The sequence below is a fragment of the Artemia franciscana genome, chromosome 17 (genome assembly GCF_032884065.1).
Source record: "Artemia franciscana chromosome 17, ASM3288406v1, whole genome shotgun sequence".
Lineage (NCBI taxonomy): Eukaryota > Metazoa > Arthropoda > Branchiopoda > Anostraca > Artemiidae > Artemia > Artemia franciscana.
The window spans coordinates 43835371-43861336 of NC_088879.1; the positions used below are offsets into that span (position 1 = coordinate 43835371).

The 25966-nt window shown below is 34.8% G+C and overlaps 1 protein-coding gene and 1 long non-coding RNA gene across 3 annotated transcripts in view; one reads left to right on the forward strand and one right to left on the reverse strand.

The window, feature by feature from the left end:
- The window catches only part of LOC136038279 (uncharacterized), a 187791-nt gene extending 176992 nt beyond the window's left edge, over positions 1-10799 (forward strand). Inside the window, exon 3 of one of the 2 annotated variants that reach the window (XM_065721405.1) lies at positions 10658-10799. In XM_065721405.1, the coding sequence (XP_065577477.1) occupies positions 10658-10739 (82 nt within the window). In that variant the 3' untranslated portion in view covers positions 10740-10799. Of the gene's footprint in view, positions 1-1359; positions 1647-10657 lie in introns of those variants that run through there. The other variant, XM_065721408.1, reaches the window with a different exon arrangement.
- Positions 10800-11014: 215 nt separating this feature from the next.
- Positions 11015-25966, reverse strand: part of LOC136038280 (uncharacterized) — a 42689-nt gene continuing 27737 nt past the window's right edge. The window contains exons 4-5 of the long non-coding RNA XR_010620168.1: positions 25358-25458; positions 11015-11174 (exon numbers count right to left, since the gene is read on the reverse strand). This is a non-coding gene — a long non-coding RNA (uncharacterized LOC136038280). The remainder of the gene's footprint in view (positions 11175-25357; positions 25459-25966) is intronic.

A 25966-nucleotide genomic window follows, 5' to 3' on the forward strand; every position in this document is an offset into this window, starting at 1 on the left:
TTTTGCAGATGTTAAAACAAACGATTTTAATTATGCAAATTTCTAGGATTTTCTTTTTTGGAGACGGGGACGGGATTGATTTTCTTATTACTATTCCTTATATTCAGCTCCAGTTTTAGCTGTCTTGGCATAGTTAGTTTCGCTTTCTAAGAAACTTGCCCTCGTTTAGGCTTTGAGCGGTAGCTAACAGAATTTTATTTTTGAGATGGCTCAGGCACGTTGTTTGGATGAAGGATGACAGACTGCCGAAGATTGTCCTTTTTGACCAACCATCTAGGGCTAAATTGAACGCAGGTCGTCCTTGTCTTGGATGGAAGGATGTCATAAAGAAACATTTAAAAGAAATAAGAACTTCCCGGGAAGGGTGTAAAAAGGGAGGCGTTGAATAGGCTGGGACGGAGGAGGGGCATGCTTAGCTGTGTTGGCCATATGTTACTTGCTGCTGTGGTTAGTTGTTTGTAGTAGTGGTAGAAATAACAGAATTTTAAAAGGCCCCTTTCTGCTTTTGATTATATATTTGTCTTGTCCGCCTTTATAGCTAGCAATGTTGTTAGGCATTTCGTCTTGATGATTACCTTGATTTTTATCTTGATTATCGTTATGAATTTATTCCCTGTTTTTCTTTCCATTCTCAAACCAATGTTATGTTTAGCTTTTACTTTACTACGCCATTCCAATTATATAGGTTTTCCTTTTTATTTCTTCAACGTATCGAATTCTTCTTTGTCTCCTAGGCGCTCAATTTGTCTTATTTCTTTTCCTATTGTCAAGCCTGCGAGTACTTTTGCTACCTGGTTGCCTACCTATGAAAGAATCTAATGTCACTTATGTTTCTACTTGTTATATGTTCTCTGGAGCTGGTGCATCTCAGTCCGGCTTTTTCTAATGCAGGGTCGCCACTACTAGCAATTTGTCACCTTTTCTAGTGATTTTTTCATTGTCTATACAGTAACATCACTAAATTTTCTCATATCACTGAACAACCAGGAAATCCCTAAAATCTAGTGATTTTTTTCACCGGGAGGCAACCCTGGCCTATTGATTTAGATAGGAAATGAAATGTACCGGTTAAATCTTTCTACAACGTTTTCAACAAACCAAAGAAGCAGTCTTGCACAAGCAATCTCAAGACTTTTACCTCCCATTCATTGCATATACCTTCTTATTCATATCAGGGCAAATCCTGTATCCTCTGCTAGCCTACAGTTTCTTCTTAATATTTTTCTGCGATTTTAATTGGGGGAATATACTTAACATTGTTATCTGATGACAAGAACTGTATAATGCACTTTTTACAATTTTTATAATTATTATTCAATTTAAATTAATTGCTCGAATATAGATGTTCTTTTCAAATAGGCGCGGTATTTATCGAGTATAGCTGCTTTAAATGAATTGAAACGACCTCCTTCAACTCCTTTCCAGGTTTGATATTTATCAATTTTTCTTTCCCCTTTGCTTCTGTCTCTCTCATTGCTTTAAATTTGTATTTTTTAAAAGCACATCTGATGTTAAAGAGTTGTTAAAACTGCCTATTCTCTTTTAAATATGTGAGTGTTATATGTTATATCCGCCTGCCGTGGTGTTATATGGGTAAATTTTATTGTTCTCAGAAGATGCTTCAAATTAGGCTCTCTTATGTTAAGGGTGAAAATTTCTTCGCTTATGCAAAAACAGAATGTTCCAAGTTACAATATTTACCACAAAAAAAGTAAAACTACTATGCTCTAACTATAAGTAGTTTTGTTTATGCAGGACCGCTTTTCTCTTGGTATTTATGAATGCTTATAATAAAAGGCTTGCAATATGAAAATAAATTGCCTATTCAAGTTTCACTTTTAATTTAAAATAGGTTAAGTTTCAATTTGTTTCAATCTACTTTAGGTATATTACCTAGTATATTATGTTGACCTATAAGAGGCTTAGAATATTCTGTTGGTTCTTTTTGGTCTTAATGATGAATTTAATTGTTCTACAAGTTTTATGCGAAAAGTAATAAAATTTAATGTTAATTTTTTTTTAAGTAGGATGAAATTTAATATTTTAGAAGGCAGCAATGTGCTTATAGTGACCATTCAAAGACGATATAGCGGCACTTAGACTGAGGAGGAATTAATTTAGAATTTAATCTGTATTCTATTTGACGACTGTTAGGATTTATTTACAAAGGAAATGTTTAATATTTGCAAGGGTAAAAGCGTCCAACATTTGAACTTAAGAAAATACTGAAAGAATATGTTAATTTATTCTTTGTTTTCAAGGCTGCTAAAAAATATATATAAATTTGATTGTTTGTATCAATTCAGTTTTTGTTAATGTGTCTTCTTGGTGACACGGAAGAATCAATTGTTAGTTTCATCAACACTTTCAAATAAAATCATATAGTACTCAATCAGTATCTTTTTTATTTACCTTTCTTTTTTATAATCATATTAACAATGTGCTCTCCTTCAGCTCCTACAGAGTTATGGGAGAAATATAAATCGAAAATGGCCGAGGATATACTCCTTCGAAAACGGTTAGAGACGTCAGATATGACCTTTGATCTTACATCAGAAATGTATAACTACACTTTAGTTATTATTGAAGATTTGTGCGTGTGTATGGCAAACAAACCTCTTCAAGGATTTGGGAATGCCTTCACCTAATCGTAACGCTGCTGTTTCGACATGTGTAGAATTGGATCGTGAACAAAGTTACAACACGAGTGATCTATTGTCGTATGTACAAAATAATATTTCTAAGTTAACGTTTGAGCAAAAAGACATTTATGATAAGATAATGCATTGTGTAGATAACAACGTTGGAGAAATCTTCTTTTTGGATGCGCCAGGAGGTACTGGTAAAACGTTTGTGATAAAATTGATTCTGGCATCAATTTGATCACAAAATAACATAGTGTTGGCGATTGCGTCGCCCGGATTAGCCGCAACGTTGCTGCCCGGTGGAAGAACTGCTCATTCCGCTTTGAAATTGCCTCTGAATTTGCATTCTACAAAACTCCCACGTGCAATATTTCCAAATTATCTGGGATGGGTAAAGTATTGCAGCAATGGAAACTTATTATTTGGGACGAGTGCACAATGGCACACAAAAAATCACTCGAGGCTCTGGGGCAATCACTCCGAGATTTGCAAGGAAATTCAAAACCCTTTTGGCAGCACATTAATATCGCTTGCGGGAAATTTCAGGCAAATATTACCTATAATACCTAGATCAACCCCTGCGGACGAAATGAATGCTTGCCTGAAAAATTCTAATTTATGGGCACACGTAAAGACATTAAAATTAACTATAAATATGCGTGTCCGATTGCAAAACGATGATTCTGGTGAAATATTTTCAGATCAATTGCTGGCAATTGGAAACGGAAAGCTACCAGTAGACTCAATTTCAGGACGTATACAACTGCCAACTGAATTCTGCAATTTAGTGACGTCCAAAAATGAAATGGTTGAAAAGGTATTTCCGAATATTCTAACCGATTATAGATATCATAAATGGCTCAGTGAACGAGCGATATTGGTAGCCAAGAATAAAGACGTCTACAAAATCAACAATATTATTTTGACCAAGATTCGAAGACCAGGAAGTAATTTACAAGTCAGTCGACACAGTTCTGGAACCAAATGAAGTGGTTAATTATCCATGGCAGCCAATTATTGGCAGCCAAATTTCAAATTCACTGGATCTCCAAGGGTTTCTACTAAACTTGCTACAACTAAAAATAGGCTTACCAATAATGCTATTACGAAATATTAACCCACCAAAGCTTTGCAATGGCATGCGATGTATGTTGCATGTTCGAGGGTCGGTAAACCTGACAATCTATTTATATGCACAGACAATGGGACAGTGAAGAATGTTGTATATTCGCAAGTTTTACGTAGTTAATTTATATTGTATATGTATATCTATCTATCTATATAAAAATAAGTTGAATGAATGTATGTTTGTCTGTTTGTTAAAACAGGGTTTGCATATTACGTCATTATAAGTATAAAAAGCTTTTTATTTGCACAGACAATGGGACAGCGAAGAATGTTGTATATTCGCAAGTTTTACGTAGTTAAAAACATATATATATATATATATATATATATATATATATATATATATATATATATATATATATATATATATATATATATTGATGCCAGAATCAATTTTATCACAAACGTTTTACCAGTACCTCCTGGCGCATCCAAAAAGAAGATTTCTCCAACGTTGTTATCTACACAATGCATTATCTTATCATAAATGTCTTTTTGCTCAAACGTTAACTTAGAAATATTATTTTGTACATACGACAATAGATCACTCGTGTTGTAACTTTGTTCACGATCCAATTCTACACATGTCGAAACAGCAGCGTTACGATTAGGTGAAGGCATTCCCAAATCCTTGAAGAGGTTTGTTTGCCATACACACGCACAAATCTTCAATAATAACTAAAGTGTAGTTATACATTTCTGATGTAAGATCAAAGGTCATATCTGACGTCTCTAACCGTTTTCGACGGAGTATATCCTCGGCCATTTTCGATTTATATTTCTCCCATAACTCTGTAGGAGCTGAAGGAGAGCACATTGTTAATATGATTATAAAAAAGAAAGGTAAATAAAAAAGATACTGATTGAGTACTATATGATTTTATTTGAAAGTGTTGATGAAACTAACAATTGATTCTTCCGTGTCACCAAGAAGACACATTAACAAAAACTGAATTGATACAAACAATCAAATTTATATATATATTTTAGCAGCCTTGAAAACAAAGAATAAATTAACATATTCTTTCAGTATTTTCTTAAGTTCAAATGTTGGACGCTTTTACCCTTGCAAATATTAAACATTTCCTTTGTAAATAAATCCTAACAGTCGTCAAATAGAATACAGATTAAATTCTAAATTAATTCCTCCTCAGTCTAAGTGCCGCTATATCGTCTTTGAATGGTCACTATAAGCACATTGCTGCCTTCTAAAATATTAAATTTCATCCTACTTAAAAAAAAATTAACATTAAATTTTATAACTTTTCGCATAAAACTTGTAGAACAATTAAATTCATCATTAAGACCAAAAAGAACCAACAGAATATTCTAAGCCTCTTATAGGTCAACATAATATACTAGGTAATATACCTAAAGTAGATTGAAACAAATTGAAACTTAACCTATTTTAAATTAAAAGTGAAACTTGAATAGGCAATTTATTTTCATATTGCAAGACTTTTATTATAAGCATTCATAAATACCAAGAGAAAAGCGGTCCTGCATAAACAAAACTACTTATAGTTAGAGCATAGTAGTTTTACTTTTTTTGTGGTAAATATTGTAACTTGGAACATTCCGTTTTTGCATAAGCGAAGAAATTTTCACCCTTAACATAAGAGAGCCTAATTTGAAGCATCTTCTGAGAACAATAAAATTTACCCATATAACACCACGGCAGGCGGATATAACATATAACACTCACATATTTAAAAGAGAATAGGCAGTTTTAACAACTCTTTAACATCAGATGTGCTTTTAAAAAATACAAATTTAAAGCAATGAGAGAGACAGAAGCAAAGGGGAAAGAAAAATTGATAAATATCAAACCTGGAAAGGAGTTGAAGGAGGTCGTTTCAATTCATTTAAAGCAGCTATACTCGATAAATACCGCACCTATTTGAAAAGAACATCTATATTCGAGCAATTAATTTAAATTGAATAATAATTATAAAAATTGTAAAAATGCATTATACAGTTCTTGTCATCAGATAACAATGTTAAGTATATTCCCCCAATTAAAATCGCAGAAAAATATTAAGAAGAAACTGTAGGCTAGCAGAGGATACAGGATTTGCCCTGATATGAATAAGAAGGTATATACAATGAATGGGAGGTAAAAGTCTTGAGATTGCTTGTGCAAGACTGCTTCTTTGGTTTGTTGAAAACGTTGTAGAAAGATTTAACCGGTACATTTCATTTCCTATCTAAATCAATAGGCCAGGGTTGCCTCCCGGTGAAAAAAATCACTAGATTTTAGGGATTTCCTGGTTGTTCAGTGATATGAGAAAATTTAGTGATGTTACTGTATAGACAATGAAAAAATCACTAGAAAAGGTGACAAATTGCTAGTAGTGGCGACCCTGCATTAGAAAAAGCCGGACTGAGATGCACCAGCTCCAGAGAACATATAACAAGTAGAAACATAAGTGACATTAGATTCTTTCATAGGTAGGCAACCAGGTAGCAAAAGTACTCGCAGGCTTGACAATAGGAAAAGAAATAAGACAAATTGAGCGCCTAGGAGACAAAGAAGAATTCGATACGTTGAAGAAATAAAAAGGAAAACCTATATAATTGGAATGGCGTAGTAAAGTAAAAGCAAAACATAACATTGGTTTGAGAATGGAAAGAAAAACAGGGAATAAATTCATAACGATAATCAAGATAAAAATCAAGGTAATCATCAAGACGAAATGCCTAACAACATTGCTAGCTATAAAGGCGGACAAGACAAATAGATAAAGAGAAATCCAATCAAATGGCATGGATGCTGAGATAAAGAAAATCCAATCAAATGGCATGGATGCTGAGATTAAGAAAAATCCATTCAAATGGCACGGATACTGAGATAAAGAAAAATTCAATCAAATGGCTTGGATGTTGAGATAAAGAAAAATCCAATCAAATGGCATGGATGCTGAGATAAAGAAAAATCCAATCAAATGGCATGGATGCTGAGATAAAGAAAAATCCAATCAAATGGCATGGATGCTGAGATAAAGAGAAATCCAAGCAAATGGCATGGATGCTGAGATAAAGAAAATCCAATCAAATGGCATGGATGCTGAGATGAAGAAAAATCCATTCAAATGGCACGGATGCTGAGATAAAGAAAAATCCAATCAAATGGCATGGATGCTGAGATAAAGAAAAATCCAATCAAATGGCAAGGATGCTGAGATAAAGAAAAATCCAATCAAATGGTATGGATGCTGAGATAAAGAAAAATCCAATCAAATGGCAAGGATGCTGAGATAAAGAAAAATCCAATCAAATGGTATGGATGCTGAGATTTTCAATCAAAAAATGGGAAGGGAAGAAGACAGATTATTTATCTGAAGGGATTGATCTGACCACACCAATGACACCGAAGGCGCATCCTGAGCATACAACTAAAGCTGCAAATGAACATATCCCATTTTACGAGGAACAATTAATTGTTAAGTTCATATACTTGCTCTTAGCTGGCTATTTGTCATATACCAGAAAGTATCACCACAAATACACTCACCTTTTTCTGATGGTACTGTTTGGAAGTTATCTCTCTAGAGAAATTTGTGTGCATTTTTTTCTAGATAATTTAGCCCTGTTTTCCAATCCTGGCTTCCAAAGTGGTGCTCTTATTTGTTTCTTTATTGTATCCCTAGCCATTTTTTTATTACAATACCTGATTGTAATATTAATATCCATAAAATTGACTATACGAAGATCATCCGAAACACTATCATAAAACACCAAAATAAATAATGGCAGAACTTGGTTAAACAGATGTGTCATCTCTTTTACATCATTATATGTGCCATTTGTGTTGCCTGTTTATTGAAATGGGTGGCCTGGAAAGAGCTACAAAAATGGTGGTTTGGTGGTCTTGAATTAATAAAGATATTTGGCCGATTTCTTTTGATAATTAAGGCCATTTACTTCGGGTGGTAAAATAATTTGGATTATGGATCGAAGATGTGTTTTGAAAAGTTATTCATTTCTGGAGATGCAATAGAAGAGATTTTGAAAAACAGGAAACATGGTGAAGGATGCCCAGCTAATGTGTTTAGCGGTAATTTTGTCCGCTATAAGCGTCCTAGTGATAACTCCAACGACTCTGGGCAAGAAGAGATCTTGTGACATATAGGCCTGTAATTCCCCCTACAAAATTCAGGACCCAATCCCTCATCCATTTTCCCTTAAGAAAATTTTAAAACAAGATTCTTTACTCTATATCCATATAAACATTTGAAAGTTTTGAAGCTAAATTCATTATTCTGTGAAATCCTAATACAGAAAGACAACCAGTAAGATCCACCAGTTGGATATGAACATCTTCAAGAAAAGGAAGAGTATAAGTTAGATAGAAAGTCCCTTTTGTTAACACCGACTATGGTAGAACGCAATGCATGGATGGAGACAAAAATTTCCCTGATGATAAATAAAGAAGAGAGTGCTGAACAATTGATGGCAAGAAAACCTGTCCATGTTTGGCCATGTCTGACGAACCAGCAAAAAATGAATTAGAACTCCCAAATTAACTATAGAGAATGCTTTTAAAACATCAACTCACCAAGCCTTCCTTATATTGTATAGGCAAAGGCTAGAAGCACTATTTGAATTATTTAATGCAGAAATACAAAAACTTAAGCAATAGAAATTGGCATGCTCTGGCACTGACCAGCGATGCGTCATGGTCAAAAATCAAGAAACAAGTAACACCTACTGTTATGATTTATCAAACGCCGAAGAATGCCCAAAACATCACACATCTGATTCGACCCAACAGTCATCAACCAAGATAAGACACCTCAAATAACACAACCATATAGAAGAAAGAACTTTCTGCTGTCCTACAATCATCTCTATCCTTCCAGCTCAACTATATAGACCTAGCTCAACTGCAGTGTGAGAGAAATTAGAAAAAAGCCAAACGTATATAATTCCCAGTGTGCAATTTGCGGGAACTGTTCATGCTTCGAACGTATTTATGTTGAAAATGTTCAGGGGCGGTTGTGTTTTTATTATTTCTGTATAATTAGTGGGATGCCCATCTAAGCATTTGATGCTTCAAGAAGAATCAAATAGAAAATGTACGCTTTGATATTTTGCTTTTGGAAAGGCAATTTTGAAACTTTTACCAGGTGCATCCCAAGGCTCACCTTTTGGATTATTAGCAAAATATTCTACTATCAAATGGTGGACCTATTTACAAACGTATTATATGGTGAAGAACAACTCAAAGATTTTTATTTTTGGGGGTTGAGCAGTCTAGTTATAAATTTTGAGATGAATTCGCTTTATAGATTCACTCTTTTTACTCAAAAAATATGAATGGAAGAAGACGGATTATTTATCTGAAGGAATTGATCTGTCCACTCTAATTACACCGAAGGCGCATCCTCAGCATACAACTAAAGCTGCCAATGAAAGTATCCCATTTTAAGCTGAAGAGTTAATTGTTAAGTTCATATACTTACTGTTTGCTGGCCACTTGTCATATACCAAAAAGTTTCACCACAAATACACTCACCTTTTTCTGATGGTACTGTTTGGAAGTTATCAATCCAGAGGAATGGTGTGCATTTTTTTCTTGATAATTTGGCCCTGTTTTCCTATCCTGGCTTCCAGAGTGGTGCTTTTATTTGTTTTTTTATTGTATCCCTAGCCATATTCTTATTACAATACCTAATTGTAATATTATTATCCATAAAATTCACTATACGAAGATCATCCGAAACGCTATCACAAAACACGAAAATAAATAATGGCAGAATTTGGTTAAACAGAATTATCATCTCTACATATCATTATACGTGCCATTAGTGTTGCCTGTCTATTGACTTGGGTGGCCTGGAAAGAAACACGAAAATGGTGGCTTAGTGGTCTTGAATTAATAAAAATATTTGGCCGATTTCTTTTTATAACAGGATGGGGTAGAATGATAATTCAGGCCATTTACTTCTGGTGGAACAATAATTTGGATTATGAATCAAAGACCCAGTAAGCACCAAGCAAAGCTGCTCTAAAGGGACGTAAAGCTGCTCTAAAACTACCAACGCAGTTCACTCCGGAAGAACATCTTTTTAAGATTAATTTCGAAAAATTATTCATTCCTTTATATGTAATAGAAAAGACTTTGAAAAACTGGAGACATGGTGAAGGATGCCCAGCTAATATCTTTAGCGGTAATTTTGTACATTATAAGCGTCCCCGTGATAACTGCGATGACTCTGGGCAAGAAGATATCTTGTTACATACAGGCCTGTAATTCCCCCCTAAGAAATTCAGGACAAAATCCCCTATCCATTTCTCCTTAAGAAAATTTTAAAACAAGATTCCTTATCATATATCAATATAAACATTCAAAAGTTTTAAAGTTAAATTCATTATTCTGTAAAATCCTAATACAGTAAGACAACCAGTAAGATCCATCAGTTGGAAATGGACATCTTCAAGAAAAGGAAGAGTACAAGTTAGATTGAAAGTCCCTTTTCTTAACACCGACTATGGTAGAACACAATGCACAGATGGAGACAAAAATTGCCCTGATGATAATTATAGAAGAGAGTGTTGAACGTAAATAACGATGAAGAAGTGTAGCTGTTGAAAATGACATAAAACTTGCTGGAAAGCTTCGGAAATTACTCTAAAAATGAAGTTCCAAATGATTTTGGATGTAGACATTATGAAAGTGCAGAAAACTTTTCTTGACCATGAAAAATGTTGGTATCCCAAGGAATTAAATGGCTTCTGTTTTCTTTTTGATGCAGAAAAGTTTCTAAACGATAAACATGCACAGAACCCATTTCATTGGCAGTATCTTCAGCGTGCCACGATGTGGTATCCACCTCCGTGCAGGGTATCCCTCACGAAAATGATTATTTTCCCCTTTTCAGGCGTGGCCTTGTAACTTATAGCAAGAGTTTTTCGTCTTTTTTGTTACGCTTGGTTTTGAAGATCGACAAGAGGTTAATGTGATAAATTTCGAGATAAATTGTTGATTTTGTTGAATCTGTAATAAAGAAATACTAGAAGAAAACAAACTGTCTTAAAAAATTCCCTATTGTTCTTCTTGTTTTTGGTGTTTAAGAGTGTTGGACAATTGATGGTAAGAAAACCTGTGCACGACTGGCCGTGGCTGACGAACCAGCAAAGAATGAATTAAAACTCCCAGATTTAACTATAGAGAATGCTTATAAAATGTCTACTCACCAAGCCTTCCTGATATTGTACAGACAAAGGCTAGAAGCACTACATGAATTATTTAATGCAGAAATACAAAAACTTAAGCAAAGCACAACACGAATATTTGAAGCATTTTTCCACAGAAGTAAATATCGAAGATCCACAAGCTTAATTCCAATAATCGGGGAATATCCATCTCACTTTTTTGGTTTGTCCACTGAAGAAAACCTAAATATACAAAGAGAAAATGTTAAAATATTAAATACAGCCATGAATACCACAATACATGTACAAAAAATATAAACGAGAATAGCCAACTATCAAAAAGACAAAACTGAATCCATCTCCAAAAATATTTCAAAAACCATTAACACCGTGAATTATTTAAAGAATGAAGTCGACAAAGTGATCTCTGATTGAAGTTTAACTATGATTTCAATTGATATTTTAACAATGTCATTTTTGAACTTAGCTACTGATGTCATTAAGTTTGAATTCGCATTATTTGAACTAACAGAGGGATCCCTGTCCTATGACTTCTAAGACCACTCAAACCTGAAAAACATTCTAAATGAAATAAAAACCCATTTAATATTTGGTCTCCATTTGCCAATAGAACCAGAGGTTGCTAATCTGTTCCTATATTACACCAAACTGAAGGTGCATATCACCGAAATTAATGAACAGCTTTTTGCAGTAGTTACAATTCCACTAATTAATCAACAGTCCATATACAAGATATCTACTTTTCCCATTAACATTAAAGAAACTAACTCGATCATGAGCATCATACCAGAAGCAGAATATATACTAATTGATAAGGCCAGAAGGAAATATGCGCTAGCAAACGCCTGGGAATTAAAGGAATGCGTTTCATTTAGAAACTTAGTTTGCCAACTAACATTACCCATATATAACGTAAAAATAGGATCATGTGTGCTAGATCTCTTTCTAAAGGAATCACAGCAACAAGATATTCCTGATTCAAGTGAAGCTCTAATAGGAAGCACAAAAAGAGAATCCTTTATCAACTTACGAAACGACTTAGGGTTAAATACATCACCGAAAAAGACGGTAAGAACCCTATCCTGCTACAACAATATGGACAAAATTGACCCCAGTTATCGAACAAAACTACTGCTACAGGACGTTGGAATAACTACAATTAAACAAGGTTGCAGACTCGTGACAAAAAGAGACAACTGTGCAAACAATTTTAATCACAAGCACAAACATCATGAGCCCAAAAATAATAAACTTACAAGGAATAAACTTGTCATTCACAATCCCAAATATAAACAACGAAGAATCAAAAACATCCTTATGGCCGGAAATAGATAAAATCGAAGGTGCAATGTAAAACAAAAAAATATAAAAGAGGCATTAGATCTACAAACACCATTATTCACTTATGAGGACAAAAGATTAAAATACGTGAAAAATCAGTATGCATTGTTTTCGCCTAATTCCTGGTACAATATAATCATCATATTTATATTATTTCTGGATTTCACTATTAATAAGGGCACAGCTAACAGTAAACTATGGAAAGCTCTTAAGATAGAAAAGAACAAGGCCTAAAAACGATATAATTGAGGGACAAGAAATGCACCAATTAAATTCTACTGCTCCAGACGATATATAAGCCATCAAAACGGGAAGGATATAACAACAAAAGAGAATTAAGAGGTCTTCTCCTGTACATTAATATATCCCGTCCCTACCGTAAGGAAATATTGTAGATGTATGCTAGTTGAAAGGCTATGACACAATAAGTTACGTTTGTTTTCAACACAATAACATCAAATATGTAAAACTCTTGGCAGAATAAATTTTAGGTAAAATAATGACCTCTAACAATTACCAAGTACTCATCCATTTTTATGGAAATAAAAGAGAATTAAGAGATTGTCTCTTGTAAATTCTAATATCCTGTCCCCAAGGCAAAAAATATTCCTGGTGTATGATAGTTGGAAAGCTAAGCAATAAATTGTGTTTCTTTTTGACACAATCATACATTGGAAGTATACAGGATTTGGAGAAAATATATTCTGTAAACTTAAGACCTCTAACATTTAATATGTATTTAACCATCCTTTTAGAACAGTGCTCTTATATTCACATGTCACAGTAGTGACGTATAGATAGTGTCAAAATAATAATAATAATAATAACGAGAATTCATTTTCTATCATAATACGTAAAATTGTCAATGACAATATTCCATTGGTTCATCAAAACATACTTGTTATGAAAATTTGTTTCCAACAATTTCTAAATACAGCCACAACAAACTTTAAATGTTTCCCTCAAAATCAAGAGTTTGTATTATAAGACCTAGTATTCAGCTCATAAAAGTTCTATAAGTTATTATTGTATCTTTATGCATTTGTTCCTCAGTACAGTAACTTTTTTTATCGTGTTTTTATATTGTTTGAAATACGATTGGTACCATGCGTCCTCGTCAAAAATCAAGAAACAAGTAACACCTACTGTCATGATTTATCAAACGCCGAAGACTGCCCAATACATCACACATCTGATTCGACCCAACAGCTATCAACCAAGATAAGACACTTCAAATAATACAACCGTATAGAAGAAAGAACCTCTTGCTGTCCTACAATCATCTCTATCCTTCCAGCTCAACTATACAGATCTAAGAAGACACAGTATTCAGCTGAGAAGGTACACCCACCACACATTCACGTAGACACCAACAAGGACTACGACTATCAACCAATCGCCAGCATCAAACTATATAGAAACCTAACATTAGCAACATCACGAACACTTCTGAAGATTGGAAAAAAAACATAAGTTCTAATTTTATAACTTGTGAATCGACATACCAAAAAAGGTTTTAAGAAAAATAAGTCTAACGACTCTTAAGACAATTTAACAAACGTTTGAAAAACGTTACAAACTTTAACAACTCACGTAATTTTGAACAGCAAAAGTACATTGAGGTGAAAAACTAAGAACTAACATTAATTTGCAAAAGCTATATTATACCAATTGAATTAGTGAAATGGGCAGAGACATGAAAATTATGGCATAGGTGTGAAATAAAACATTATAAACTTAAGTGATGAACGATAAAATAATGTGCCAACAGTGAATTATAAATATAAATTTATGAAAAATTATGTAATAGTACCAATAGTGATTATATTAAAATTTACTTTTAACCTAATTGTACACCTTGATGTTTTTGAATACCTAGAATCAATTGAAAGCTAAATACACAGTTAAAGTATAATAAAGAAAAATTAAATACAATTCAAACAAAAAAACAATTGAAATCAAATATTCACATGTAAACCCAATTGTTGTTCAAGTACTTTATATTCATGTAAGGTGTAGGAATAAAATTAAAAAAAAAGTTAAATAGTCATTTTGGAATTATAAAAATAATCTTTAATAAACAATAAAGAACTTTACGGAAACATAAGATTTAAAGGAGATTATTCTGAATGATGAGGACATAATTCTACAGCAGGAAAGGGGATATGTGACATACAGGCCTGCAATTCCCCCTACAAAATTCAGAACCAAATCCCTTATCCATTTCCACCTAAGAAACTTTCAAAATAAGATTCTTTATTCTATATCCATATATTCATTCGACAGTTTTAAAGTTAAATTCATAATTCTGTAAAATACTTGCTTTGGGCAAAGTTTCGAATTGTTTGTTGTTCTTATTACAGCAAACATAAGTGTTCTGTTTTGAACTAGCCAATAAGAATCAAATTCTTACAAAACAAAATCCAACTAGTTTATTTAACCTCAACGAACTGAATGAGAAAATCCTTGTTAATTCCATAAGGGGACAAGTGAATAGCAGTGGCAAATACTAGTTATATTGTGAAAGGGGATTCTCTTTTAGTGGAGGTCAAACCACATATTATTGTTAAGAAATACCAGTTGGATTGCGAAACATTAGTACCTCTTTTAGAGGAGGTCAAGCTGCACAAATAAGAAAGGATTTAGAAATTGTTTCTTCATATAATAAATTTTGGTGGCAAGGTTTTGGAAGTTAGTTCTATTCTGGCGTCGATGCAATTTAGTCAATACAATCTGATTTTGGATATATCTAGTCTGAAGTTGCATGTGAGTACTGAAATAAAATTATTGTTTATTCATCGTCTTTGTTTATGAACCCAGGCACCAAGTACAGTTCCTATGGGCTTTAGGTACGCTCTCAAGGGAATTTACAAAACCTACGAGACCCGAGCATCAATGAGATGATCCTGTTTTCCAGATCATTGGGGATTATTAACAGTTCCATTCTAATTCCTCAGCTATCCAGCTCTTACGATATAATCTTGATTTGAATATCCCTTATAGTATATTCACGATTAAGCTCTCAAGGAAAGCTCCCAGCAACACTACTAAAAATAAACCCCCTAGTAACATCCCATTTAAATACCCCTCCCCGTAACAATCTTTCACCCCAGATTGAATGAGTTTTAAGATGATTCCAGATTTTCTAACGATCTGATAAAGAAACCAGTTTTAACAGCTTTCAACTATGATTCAAATTGTTTTGAAGATATTTCTTACTTCTGTTTTTCTAACTATCACCCAATCACGGAAGAAATAATCCGAGAAATCAACAGTGGAGTTTTTCATGGAAATAATTTCCAGGAAATTTCCACGCATTTCAAGGAATTAATTCCCTATACATGCAGTTTGACAGAAATTCGAAAAATGCCACACGTATGGAATTCCCAGTGTACAATTTGCGGGAACTGTTCATGCTTTGATCCTATTTATGTTGAAAATGTGCAGAGACGGTTTCATGAGTTTTGTTTTTTTTCATTTCTGTATAATTAGTGGGATATCCATCAAAGAATTTGATGCTTCAAGAAGGATCAAATGGAGAATGTACCCTTTGATATTCGGGAAATCAACTCGCTTTTTGGAAAGTCAATTTTGAAACTTTTGCCAGGTGCATCCCAAGGTTCGATTTTTGGATTATTAACAAAATATTCTACTATCAAATGGTGGACCTATTTACAAACGTATTATATGGTGGAGAACAACCCAAAGATTTTTATGTTTGGGGGCCCGGGAGTCTTTTGTTATAAATTTTGAGATGAATTTGCTTTATGGATTCACTCTTTTCATTCAAACAATAGCCAAACAGTTTGTCACTTGTAATGAACTATTGACACTCCAATAGGTATGAAAGTTAATTCATCATGAGTAAATTCAGTTAATTCATCATCAAAGAAGCTCATGAAAAACCCTCTACGATTTCCAAACTTTCCTTGTTCAAAATGTTTTCTGAAATAATGATATTGTGAAATGAAAGGTAGATAGTCATAGAGCTAATATAGTGATCGAACCTATAGTTTTCCAAGTGTTTGATTAATTTGGCTTTGACTTCAAATATTTGCCAAATAAATATTTGATCAAATAAAGCCAAAAATTTGGCTTTGATTGTTAGGATAGCTGGTATTTGAGGAAATTCCACCGATTAAGTATTTTCTTTTGAAATTTGTCATGCAAAAGGGTTGCCACCTTCTTTCTACTTAAATATGCCTTCTTGTGGTGATGCAAGAAGTCGCATGCTCGCTGTAACCACTGAAAAATAGAAAACCTTAGAGAAACAGAAAAAAATGGACACTAGGAGGAAGAACATGCTTCAAAATTGGAGGATCCAATACTATCAGTCCGATAAATTGTTCTGGTTTTTCTAAAAAAGTATTAAAAAGAAAAATTTTTTGGATCTAACGAAAGAGGCAGTTCTGTCCTGTGCAAACAAAATCGCCCAATTAAATGTCGTGGGGGTAGAAGGTGCCCTAATATCCCACTTTTATTCCCCGGTTTACTGGACAAGTATCACAATTGGAAGGGATAAAAAAAGAGGAGCATAACCAGGTGAGAATCAACGCCCAGCTAAGAAAACCATTCAATTGAGATATGTTACCTAGTTAAAATCCCTTCCAGGGGGATATAGACGTCATGCATCTTAAATATACCAATTGTCCGCGGAACAGAGTGAAATCACGTCGACAAGAAGATTAAATACTTGCTATGCATGGGCCAAAGGTTGGAGTGATTTAGAACAGATAAATGGTAAAACGGTGAAACTTTTACCTCTTAAGAAAGAAACTCAGGAGAATCCCTCTACGATTTCCAAACTTTCCTTGTTCAAAATACTTTCTGAAATAATTAAATTGTAAAATGAAAGGTAGATAGTCAGAGCTAATGTAGTGACCGAACCTAAAAATTTCCAAATGTTTGATTAATTTGGCTTTGATTCCAAATATTTGCCAAATAAATATTTGATAGCGAAAAGGATTCCAGAATATGCGGTAACAAGTGACGTAGATGAGTTTATTAAAATAATCCAAATTTTCAATGAACTTGCGCAGCCACATGACTTTAAGACTAAGAAGTAGCGTCTGGCGACTAGGCTAAGAGGGAGCGACTTGCAATATTTTGATTCTGTTAGAGATATGGAAACTGCATATGGCTGCATGAACAAATTGATAAAATCTTTTAAAGCTAGGTTCATTGAAACAACTTCGACCGAAAAAATAAAAACAGAAGTAATAACATTTGATAGCTCCATGAGCATTAGGGAATATGCAGACAAAATTCGTAGAGCAGTATGTTTGCAGCTAGGAAAAACTGGAGCAGATGAAACAATCCAAAAAGTACAATTACACGCATTTATGCAGGGATTGCAAAAAAATTAATTAGACTTTTACTTTCTCGAAAACCACATTCACTAGAAAAAGCGATAATGCTCGTAGAAAGAGAATAACAAGTAGATGAAACAAAAAAACATTTGAACAAATGTCGATCAATATAACAGAAGGAGAGCATAACAACGATTGGGGTAGAAACCGAGTAAGATTATTTAAAAAAAAACTCAGCAGAACAAGTCTAGAAGCTATTCTCAGCTCAGATGGGAGGAGATAAATGGCAATGGGAAGCCATTTCATAAGGAAGAGCAAAGAGGAGGCCAAAGGACAAATGTAAAAAGACAGGGCATCACCTGCTATTACTGCGGAAAACCTAATCATTATGCTTCTGAATGTCGCACCAGGACTCGTAATTGAGACAGAGGTTAACGAAGATATGGATCCCAAAGCCAGGACAATCAGCAAAGTCGTGGACCCAGAGGAGAACAATCCAAAGAGTCTCCTTGAGGAAGGGGCAAAGGACGTTTTTTCAGACCATTTGGCGCTAACAGGGATTTTGGACAACTTTGATTTCATAAACTTTGGAACAAACATGCAACCTGATAAAGAGATCTCACCAGACAAAGAATGGCTGATTCTTTCAGAAGTTGATAAAAACCTAACAACAACACTAACAAGAAACTGAAGACAACAAGAAGAACCTGAACCAGAAATCGTGGTGGTAAAAGGGAATGGTGACACAACGAGAAAAAGAAGCCCGAATAAAGCCGATCAGCCAAACGACGTGCTCTCTGGGAATGATGTTATAACACAAACCACATTAACAAGTAGGCTAGGAAGAGATGAAGCAGCTCAAACAGATAGAAATCTCAATGAAAACCGGCCGACGTGGTTAACCGTTGCAAGGGAACTTTTACAAGCAATCATGCCTGAGAATTGTTGTAATTTTTACACCTGCTCGCCACTATCAAATTGGGAGGCTTGTGTAATTTTTTGTGCTTTTGGCAATCTTGTTAATGTTTTTTACCGTTGTTTATTTTTTTTGTATTATTCGTGAATATTGTTGAAGTGCTGTTTAATCGTAATTTTTCGTAAATGTTTCCATTTACAAAAAAATTAGGCAGAGGGAAAACTGGTTTTAATTTCGAAAAAAAAAGGGATCCAGTGAACTCGAAAATAGTGAACTTAAAGGAATATTATCCAACATTTCTATCATTACTGTCTACGCACCAACAAGAGTGGCAACAGATGCTGATAAGGACTCCTTCTACTCTAATCTGGAAATTACAATGCAGAAATGCCCTAAACGAGACTTCCTAATTTTAGCGGGTGACTGGAACTCCCGTGTTAGCCCAACAGACCCCAATGTTCGACGTATTGTTGGTCCATTCAAATACGGTATGTGGTGCTCCAATGGTGATAGACTATTCCAGTTTATGAGATCTCATGACCTTTTCATCACTAACACAATGTTCCAACACAAACCCTCTCAAAAAGATAACTTGGCACTCAAATGATGGCTCCACAGCTGCTCAAATTGACCATATATTGATCCGTCAACGTTGATGCTCCTCAATCATCGATTGTCGAGCTTACAGAGGGGCGTGCATGGGGTTAAAATCTGGAAGCGATCATACACTTTTAGGTGTTAAAATACTCTTGAAGTTGAGCGCGAGGAAGAGAAAACCCCCTAAAAAGGAAGTTAAACGTGGAGAAAATGAAAATCCAAACAAGTGAAAGAAGATTTTTGCCTGAAGTTACAGAACCAGTCTGCCGGCTTGACAGACTGCGATGACGACCCTACCAACCGATGGAAAAAATTCCGGAACACCTGGGAAAAGGTGGCTGCTGAAGTTATCTGCTATGGTCCTGCAAAGACGAGGAAAAATTATATCTCTGAGAAAACTGTAAAGCTAATCTAGGCTAGGCGACAGGCATCAAACGCATCAATTGCAGTAAAAAAAGGCGCTACGTAAACAGGTCAAATCCAGCTTGCGTTAAGACCGCCAACAATTTTTGGATGAGGTAGCTATAGAGATGAAAAAAGTAGCCAGAAATAATGATACGAGAAGGCTGTATAGAACCCTCAAAGAAGTAACTGGAAAAAAGTCACTTATCAATGGTCCTCTTAAAGACACTCAAGGAAGTGTGATCCCTGATTTACAAGGTAAACTTGATCTTTGGAAGAATTACTTCAAAGACCTCCTTAATCAGAATACAGATGGACAAGATACAATGCCATTGCTGCCACCAACAGCTGAAAGACCACCATATGAAATCGACATGGCACAACCTTCAGCTTCAGAGATACTAAACGCGATGAAACAGTTAAAAAACAATAATTCACCTGGAGAAGATGGTCTCCCTCCTGAGGTTTACGAGGCCTAACCACACGTTGTAGCGCAGCAACTAGACACCCACTTCAGTCTGATATGGGAGATGAAGACTTTCCCGTCTGATTGGAATGTGTCAGCGATAATCCCAGTATTTAAAGAGGGGGAAAATACGACAGCCACACCTACCGAGGGATATCACTCGTGGATATGGCTACCAAAGTATTTGCGATGATTATGCTTAAAAGGTTCGAAGAAGTAAGGGATGAGCGAACACGTGAAAATCAGTCTGGGTTTCGAAGAGAGAGAGTGAGCACTGACCAGATCTCCACTCTTCGCCTTATTCTTCAACAGTGTGAACGTTACAACCTCCTCATAAATAACATGTTTCTAGATTTTGTGGCTACGTTCGACTCAGTAAGCCACGAAAACCTTTGGCGAATCATGGTGGAAGACGGTATGCTAGTTGAACTCGTGGAGCTGTTGAAAGCCTACTACGAGCATTGCAGATCGATCGTAAGAGCGCTGGGCGAAGAAACTGAGCCCTTTAGTGTAGAAAGCGGTGTGAAACAGGGATGTATATTGTCCCCTGTTTTGTTTAACTACTGTATAGATATTATTCTAGAAAGGGCACTAAAGTTTCGATTAATAAGTTTTTGGATTAATAAATAAACTCCAGGAGCTTGAAAGAAATGAGATAAAACGACCAAGCATAAGGCCATATTCTGCACCCGTTATTTTGTTACCAAAGAAAAATAATGATTTTACATCAGTAGTAGATTATAGAGCCCTAAGCAAACAAGTAGTTAGTGACAAATTTCCTCTACCTAGAAGAGATTAAATTCTAGATTCCATATCAAATAAAAATAAAATATTTACTTCCCTAAACTGAACATGGGGCTACCATCAAGTTAAAATAGCTGAGGGTGATGAATTTAAAACTGCGTTCTCTAAAACATAATATGGTTCTTATGAGTATTTAAGAGTACCTTTTGGACTAAAAACGAGCTCAAGTGCATTATGTAGACCCTTACTTCACTTGTTAAGAAGTCTAGATAACATTATTCATTTTGTTGACGACGTAATTTGTATGATAACAATTCAGAAGACCATTTAGTAACCTTAGCCAAAGTATTTGAAAAATTCAGAGATGGAAATTTTAAATGTAGACCAGAAAAATTAAATCTTCTTCAAACAAAAATAGAATTTTTAGGAGTAGTTGTGACACAAGAACAAATTTCCCCAGACCCCGAAAAAATACAATCGGTTAAAAATCTCAAACCCCCTCAAACTACTAAAAAATTAAGAGGAATTCTAGGATTAATGAGCTATTTCAGAAAATTTATAAGGAATTACACACAGGTAGCAAAACCACTAACTGACCCTACCTGAGGAAATCCACAAAAAATTACTTGGTCAAAAAAAGCTCAAGATTCCTTAGATCACCTAAAAAAGGCACTTATTTCAGAACCTATCTTATCATTACCAAATTCTAAAACAGGACAATTCGCTGTTACAACGGATGCCTCAACCAAGGGAATTGGGGCAATCCTCACCCATACAATAAACGGAGAAGAAAAAGTTATAGCGTACGCTTCTCGTACCCTAACTTCAGAAAAATCAATTGCTGAGCTACCCAGCTTTAATTATTGTCAATCAAACTCCACCTAGATAAGCTTCGACACTATCTAGTGGGAAGAAAATTTAAACTACGTTAAGATCATAAAAGCCTGCAATATTTAAAGACTTTCAAAATGCCACTGGGGAACTTAGAGGATGAATCCTAAAAATACAAGATTTAGATTATGAATTTGAATACATTAAGAGAAAACAAAATGTCCCCTGTGACTATCTGAGTAGATTTACAGACGATGCCCCTTTGAAAATAGAACCGTTGAAGTTAAAGCATTAAAACCAAAATATACCCCCCAAAAAAATTGAAAATAAAACCGATAATCCTATCAAGAAAGAATACACAGACAGTCCTCTTTCATTAAATAATATAAAAACATGTCAAAAGAAAGATGAAATTTGTACTGCCCTAATAGATTATTTCCTATACGATGAAGAACTACCTAATGCCCAGAAAACTTTCAAAAAAGAAATTGACAATTTCTACTATCGCTCTCAAGGGAATCTGCACAAATTACAAGACCCAGCTGAGATGATTCTGTCTCTCAGATCATTGGGGATTATAAACAGAGTCCTTCCATTCTAATTTTTCAACTATCCAGCTCTCACGATATAATCTTGAATATAATATCCCTTATATTATAATGACGATTAAGCTCTCAAGACTCAAAGAAAGCTCCCATCAACAATACTAAAAATAAACCTCCTTAGTAACATCACATTTAAATACCCCCCCCCACCCCCGTAACAGACAGGTTACTGAAGATATAGATCCCAAAGCCAAGACAATCAGCAAAGTCTTGGATTCAGAGGAGAACAATCCATAGAGTCTCCTCAAGGAAGGGTAAAGGGATGATTTTTAAACCATTTAGCGCTAACAGAAACGTCCCAGGACAAAACAACATATACACACCTGGAAGAGATGGAGAGCATTTTGTCAGAGAAGTCATCCCCAAAAACCAAGGAAAGGATCAGTCAAATTCAGCAGAGGAGTCATTGAACGATCCTTCGCCCAGCTCATCTTGGCCAAACTACATATCAGGAAACGATCATGGGGTGAATTTAAACAAAGAGCCCAGCCTTTGAGGATCAAAAAGGCTGCGAGTCACATTAGACCCTTATACAGTCTTAAATGTTGCTATTTCAATGATTCTACACATTTACCCCTAGTTCGTTGTTTTAGTATAGTGTTTTAAAAATGTACCTTGTCTAACTAATAATCTAATTAATCTAATTAATCTTCGTTTTCAATGATCAGCGAGTAAATATTTAGGAGACTACTGTTAAATATACAAAGTAAAATTCAAAAATGTACATAACATCAGTCAGAGGTCATCAGTTGAGCACTTCGGCGGAGTACCATTTAAAACTTCATTTAGATAAAGAAGGGATCATCGAGCGGATGATTATTTGCAGGAAACTACCATTTCCATGCATACTAGGGGTGGATACACATCAAAAATATGGTTAAATTTGGAATCCGACCAGTAATGACATCAAAATCATTAGCCCCATAATAAAAAGGGATTTTAAATGCCCAACTTTGCAAGATACTGACCCTTGCCAAAAATATGAACTACAGCTCCATAATAGGGTAATAATAGAGGCAGGAGCTTGCATTCAGGTTTTTAGCAACTGCAAAACTCAGCGAATTACTGGTTTAATAGAAGGCTATATGCTAGAGAAATATAGTAGAAAGAATCAATAATGATGAAGAATATATAATGATAATTCATATTTCACATAAAAATGAATTTCCATGCTCTGCTCGTAATGTTATTACTGATCATTGTTGGCAGTGCGTACTGTTTTGTTGCGTACTGCCATTATTTTTTTCAAGTTTAGTAAGTTTTTGTGAATGATAAACAGTGAAAAAATTTTTCAATTTGGATTATATTGATCTTCTTGGATTGGCCGATAGAGTGTATCTGTGGATGCTCAAGTGGGCTAAGTGAAACCAAACTTACTAAGAGTCGCCCACAAAGGTGGCATTTGTTTTAAGATATCTATTGAAACAACTAGCTCATTTTTTTGCCGTTGACATTTTTAGATTCTTACTAATTTCAGCTATTATAGATGAAGTTCATTTAGACGTTGAACCGTGATAAACTATAGTTAGCTAAGGTACATTCAATTAAATCTCTGTTGACCTATGCTCCACCCCCGACTATTCTAATTTCTCTATTCTGAAAACCTCTTATCAAGATAAAAAGAGCAAAGTCGTGACTTAAAGCAAAAAATAGCAAATGGATGTGTCTTGTTAATTGCGTAAGAGAATAGCATCTCATCCAGATAAAATACCAATATTATTGCAAAAGTGTAATATCCTTTAGGGGGGGGGGAGTAAAACACGGCGAAAGGGCAAGATGTAGGTAAGTCGAACACAAAGCTTTGTTGGACAGTTAAGTTTTAGATGAGTTTAAGTCAAGTGCTAGGCTTAAAAGGATTATGTTGTCTCTAAACGTGTTCTATCACGAAAACACTCAATTTTCCTATGAAGTACATTTTAAGTGGAAATCAGTCAGTTTTCGAAAAAGAAAAAAGTAAAAATCTAGTATGGTCGTGGAAAAGAAACTTCAAGGAACCTATCGAATGGAAACAATTGTACAATGACATTGTGGAAGAAAATGAAATAAATCTAACTCAGCCTTTGACAAACTGGCAATTACTGGCAATGTGTTCAATTTGCGAAAACTGTTCATGCTTAGAACGTATTTATCTGGAAAATGTGCAGAGACGGTGTTTTTTTACTTCCTGTATACCTTCCCTCTTATATACGGTCTTGAACTCCATACTTTTAAGCTTTGTTAGAACAATGAAGTTGGTCAATTTTATTTATCTTACAAGAGCCACACGGATGTAATTGCCGGTGTTCAATTTGCGGAAACTATTCATGCTTCGAACGTATTTATCTGGAAAATGTGCAGCGACGGTAAGTGTTTTTTGACTTCTTGTATACTTACATTGCAAGTAGATCACACGGAAATATCCGACCACAAAAGCTTTAGAAGTATTACATCATCTGTAGTCATCAAGTGATCTCTACAAAGAACCAAATTTACAGATATCAGTAAAAGAAATCCTGTTACCCCCTTCCCTCGTATATACGGTCTTGAACCTAATACTTTTAAGCTTTGTTAGAACAGTAAACTTGGTCAATCTTATTTATCTTACAGGAGCCACACGTATGTAATTGCCAGTGTTCAATTTGCGGAGACTGTTCATACTTCGAAAGTATTAATCTGGAAAATGTGCAAGGACGGTGTTTTTTTAGTTCTTGTATACTTAGATTGCAAGTAGATCACACGGAAATATCCGAACACAGGCATTACATCATCTGTGGTCAACAAGTGATCTCTACAAAGAACGAAACATATCAATATCAGTAAAAAAAATCGCGCTACCTCCTTCCCTTGTATATTCGGTCTTGAGCCCAATACTTTTAAGCTTTGTTAGAACAATGAACTTGTTCAATCTTATATATCTTACAGGAGCCAAACGTATGTAATTGCCAGTGTTCAATTTGCAGAAACTGTTCTTGCTTTGAACGTATTTATTTGGAAAATTTGCAGGGACGGTAAGTGTTTTTTGACTTCTTGTATACCTTCCCTCGTATATACGGTTTGAACCCAATAATTTTCAGCATTGTTAGAACAATGAACTTTGTCAATCTTATTTATCTTACAAGAGCCCCACGTATGTAATTGCCAGAGTTTAATTTGACGAAACTGATAAGGCTTCGAACGTACTTACCCGAAAAATGTACAGGGACAGTAATACTTACATTGCATGTCTTGTATGCTTACATTACAAGTAGATCACACGGATATATCCAACCACAAAAGCATTATAGGCATTACATCATCTGTGGCCAACAAGTGATCTCTATAAAGAACAAAATATATCGATATCAGTAAAAGAATTCAAATCTGTTCTATTAGATGACCAAGAGATATCAAAAGAAGAACCTTATTTAAGCTCTTCAAGGTTAACATCACTGAACGAATCTCTACGCTTACCGATTCACTATACAACAGAGAACACAAACGAAAGATCTCAAATATCGAAAGCTTTAAATAACCCCCAAAATATTGAAGAAGCTCCGTCTGACCCGAATGCCTCTTCATGGGAAGAGGTCTAAGACTCCCGAAATGGAGGGAATTTTTTATGCATTCTTAATCCATGAAGCTAAAGACCTAATCAATAAAATATGTGCAGCACAAGGAGCACAAAGTAGAGCTTAAGGTATTTTCTATGACAGACTGCGAGATAAGTTTTTCCCTACCTTATAAAGGCAGACAACCAAAATATAAACCGTTCGAAATACGAGTAACCGAAGCAAATTTCGTAAAACGGAAAATACGGAAAATAGATTCTCGCTTTAGACAACACA